Below are 4,465 nucleotides of genomic sequence, written 5' to 3'. Positions count from 1 at the left end.
ATATTCGAACGTCTAATTTCCCACCTCCCAAGACTTTCACACATTTTTACACCCCAAGCAGTGCAGTTTCTTTGAAAAAACAAGGTTTTTCCATTTTATCCATTAGCGTCACCTAAAAGCACTGATCTAGTTGCCTTTTTGGTCTTTGAAATGTTGTAATGCGTGCATACTGTTACCTCTTACAGTGTTCTGTGAGCACAGGTTCAACCGTATCTTGTATCTTTTACAGACAAGCGTGGTGCTTTAAGACCATCATCTTCATCGCGTTAATGCAAATGGTTACTTGGGGAGGAGAGGAGGCCATTTTTACTTCATTTAAACTATTGACTCTCACCAAAAATAAAAATATTAGTCTGATAAAATAATTTGAAAGGAAAAATAGAGAAACAATTGGAAAACAACAAAAAAAATCCCTCTTGGCAAAAAGAGAGAAAAGAATCACAGAATCCACATTTAGGAACATTCCAATTCCCAGCCAGCAATTCTCTCCCAGCTCTGAGCCGAGAGGCACCGATTGGCTTTCCAGCATTCACCCAACCGTATTCTGATCCAGATCTCCCCCAGTCTGCTTTGAGCAGGATCACCAAACTCCACTGCAAATCTAGGCAATGGCAACAACTGCAGTTTGTGATTAAAGATTTTGCAGTCGCTCTTTATATCGGTCAGCCCCGTCTCTTATCTGTAAACAGGGAGGCGGATGTGTGCATGCTGGTGGTCCAATAGTCTCGGCACAGACACGGTCTCATATCCCTTCCCCAACATCTGCTCCTTGATGCAGGGAGGATGGATGTCATTGATCAGGTATTCCAGTGATTGCAGACTGCTGCTCAACACTGACGTATTACATAGACTCTTACTGGGCAAACTGCAGCACAGACCACCCGTGCTGTCTATGGGCGGGTGGTGATGATGATGATGATGGTGGTGGTGATGATGATGAGGGTGCTGGTGAGGGTGGGGGAATCCCAGCTCCCTGTGTCCCGTCACCGGTCCAGCTGTGGTCGTAGCTCCTGGAAGCTCCTGTGGGTTGTAGCAGTCGCTGTCCGGCGTCACCAGAACGCTGTTCCACGGCGGTGCAAAGTACTGACCGACAGAAAAGTTCCCATGCATCCCCACACAGTTCAAAGGGGAGGAGCTGACCTTGTCCAGCCCACCCCCGCCACTCATACTGGCCGTCATCGGGTAACCTCTGGAGGAGGACACTTGCGCCCCTCTGAGCATGATGGACCCTCCTGGGGCGCAGGTTTCGGGCGACTTGCTTATGGCGCCTCCGCCTCCGCTCCCTTCGCTGTACATCCTCAAAACCACCTGCTGCTGCTGCTGTTTTTGCCACAGGAGGTAGTCCATACCGTCGGGATACACCCCGGCCTTCATCGCCTCACAGTTGTGCCCTGGCAGCACCGTCCCTGAATAGGCCATGTTTCCCTGCGGAGCCACACTAGTGACGTAAGTCCCCCCTGAGGAGTTAGCGGTGCCCGGTTTGGACGGGCTGGGGTTCGGAGGTCCCGTCGATGCCCCGTTCTGACACACCTGCTGTAGAGCCTGGGCCTGGCAGTGCTGGTTGATCTGGTAAATGATGCTCTGGATGGAGGGAAGATTCGACTGAGGAGGGAGGTTCAATCCTCGGCCCCCCGCAACAGGGATCATGGAGCCGGCCACAGTGACATTAGGGGGGACCGCCAGAGCGGTGGCCTCTGGCGGTTTGGGAGGCCCTGTGTGGTACACAATCTGTCCGTGGCAATGACCTAAAGTGCTGCTGTTGGGAGGCGGATAAGGAGCCACTGCTATCTGCGCCGGAGACAACTTAGTCCTCCTGCCCTCTGAGTTTTTGAGGACGCCCTTTGTGGAGGGTGCGAAAGATGACGAGGAAGATGAGGATGACGACAATGAGACTTTGACCATCGCTAACAGACCCTGGTAGCCCCCTGTGTGGAGGTGTGGGTAGGGGCTGTAGCGCTGTCCAGTGGTGTCGTATCCGTTCACAGTCCGGTTAAGGTGCTTGTGTTGGGGTACCCTGATGTTGGTGGGGAAGATCTTGATGGACAGAGGGCTGTTGGCCGTCTTCTGCGCGTAGGCATCCAGCTCTGCTGCGCTGGGGTAGCGCGGGGAAGGCATGGGGACAGTCAGCTCACCTGCAAGAAAAAAAAAATAGGTAAGAAAACCATGAGTCAGAGTTACGGCCCACAACCTATTTGTCATTTGGAGCTTGAAAGCTACCGGTCACCATCTAATTCATCAGCAGCCAGCACATTCTTCTAAATAGACACTATTCTACATTCCGTACTTGTGTGCACATCCCCATCCATTTTAATAGAGACAAGTGTGCTAAGCCTCAATGAGTCAGTCTGAATGACTACAAAAATGTCAGCTAAGAACAAAAATTGAATGGTACAAACCATAGACGCGTAATTCACAAATAATGTGAATATTGACAGTTTTAAATTCACCCTGTCTATAGAAACTATTTTATTCCTCACCCAGTCCTCTCTCTCTCACTCTACATTCCAGTGGAGGTTCATCCCTGGATAAATAGCTCTTTTTTAACTCGAAATCAGGCACCTAAGGCATTATTAAACCAGCGCTTTGTGAAATTAATTTGGTCTCTCTATTGTTCAAAATTGGGTTACCCTTGGAGACGGAAAGGAGAGCGAGCAGGAAGTAAGGAGGATAAAATACTTGTTTAATTGCACTGACACATTTGAGATTTATAAGTAGCACCAGTAGGTCTTAGCCTTGGCCAGGCCAATTTCTCAATTATTCAATCAGACCATCTCCAAATGAAGAGACAGACCTACATTACCCCTCCCATGAGCCCCTGAAAACTCCACCCACTGGGAAACCATAACCGGGTTTTTTTCAGCCTGTACAGAGAAACTGTGAGACAAAATGTACTGCAAGAGCTTTGTCATAAAACATGATTGAGACATCCATTAAAAACTGCGCTGCGAAACGGACTCACTCCTATTAAAACGCAAAGACGTACATGTTGGGCAGGGCAGGAAATTATAAAAAAAACCCAATAAGCCTTAATGTCTCCGACAGCAAGACAAAGTGTCCTTGTAGTTGGACTCTGTTTTGGCTTGATCGGGGTTTCAAATCAGGCCTGTTCAGAGAAACCCGGGGCTTTTGGGATTCTGAGAAAAACGACTTGGGGAAACAAGGAGAAAGAGCTGCGAGAGGCAGCACAGAGGATGAGCGGAGGTGAAGGGCTGTGGTGAGATTGGATTTAAACGACATTATTCAGGCAATTTCATGGCTACTTAGTTCAGTGCTACAAAAAAGGCAGAGGGGGAGCGGGCAAAGCACTCAATTTACAAGTGATAAATCAACTGCCACAAATGACTACCAACTCTCTCAAAAATTATATTTTAAGGAAAGTGTGCATATTTTCTGCTTGTTTTTATCATTCTGACTAAAATTAAACTGCCACAAATGACAGTGTCAGCAAATGTCAGAGTGGTTTTCCAGAACTCCGGGATCTAGCTGTGAGGAAGTTGTCACATTTCTGATTGTCACACATCCTTTCCTCTCTAGCTTCCATTAAGCTGACACAGGTCAATCACTCAAGCAGCTAAATCCACATCATCCATTGCTCTAAGCCCTTAAAATCTAATAGCGCATGGTAAAAAAAAAAACGTGATGTGGTTGCAGTCAAGAAAACAAACGTTTAGCAATTAATGTTTTTGAAACAAGTCACAACATACACTGTCAAATCTGCAGAAGCAGCTGAGAAATTATTACATTTTGTTTTCAAAATAGTTTCAAAATCATTAGAATTAGGGATGCACCGATACTGAGCTTCTGTACTCGTACTCGTACTCGTTAAAATGCCCCGATACCACACAACATGTGATAAGTGCCATATTCAGACAAAGAAACACTGACAACAGACAGCAGAATTGAGTTATTAGAGATTAAGGATGTCTACGAAGTATATGTATGCAATGAATATAATGTTAAACATTCAGTATTAACGCCTGTATAGTTGATGTGTGCGAGCTGATAAGCAAATCATGCTGAGTGGATTGAGCGTAAGGCAGCGCAGATTCGCGAGTTTGTCGAGTGAATATACCTTTCTCACAGACATCACTGGAAAGTTTGTAGTTTGGTCGGATATGTCCTAAACAAGTAAAACAATGCACAAGTTACTTAACGGTAGGGGGAGAGAAGCGTGCGCAAATCTGTTGTGTGATCTTTGATGTTCACTCACTTAGCACACGCATCATTTGGATCAAAACTAAATCCTAAAAATAAGACCATTTATAGGGGCATTCACTAGAAACAATTTATTTTTAACCTTAGGCATACACGACTTTCTGGCGAAAGTGAATCTAGCAGACTGTGAAATGCGCTAGGCTGTACTACTGTCCTCTCATTCTGCATCAGTACAAATACCTGTGCGCGTTGCGCGTGTTTTGCTTGCTTGAGTGTTTCTGCATTATATGAGTGGCTTTGGAATATAAAT

The 4,465-nt window shown here is 46.2% G+C and overlaps 1 protein-coding gene across 3 annotated transcripts in view; it reads right to left on the bottom strand.

Moving 5' to 3' along the window:
* Nucleotides 1-370: 370 nt before the first annotated feature.
* LOC107654618 (protein FAM222A-like) overlaps nt 371-4,465 on the bottom strand; it is a 66,457-nt gene continuing 62,362 nt past the window's right edge. For all 3 annotated transcript variants that reach the window (XM_016441774.1, XM_016441775.1, XM_016441776.1), the window contains one exon: nt 371-2,132. In XM_016441774.1, the coding sequence (XP_016297260.1) occupies nt 676-2,132 (1,457 nt within the window). In that variant the 3' untranslated portion in view covers nt 371-675. The remainder of the gene's footprint in view (nt 2,133-4,465) is intronic.

Source organism: Sinocyclocheilus anshuiensis, unplaced genomic scaffold (assembly GCF_001515605.1).
Source record: "Sinocyclocheilus anshuiensis isolate Anshui unplaced genomic scaffold, SAMN03320099.WGS_v1.1 scaffold799, whole genome shotgun sequence".
NCBI lineage: Eukaryota > Metazoa > Chordata > Actinopteri > Cypriniformes > Cyprinidae > Sinocyclocheilus > Sinocyclocheilus anshuiensis.
The sequence above is the reverse complement of the archived record's forward strand: the minus strand, read 5'-3'. Positions and strand labels throughout refer to the sequence as shown.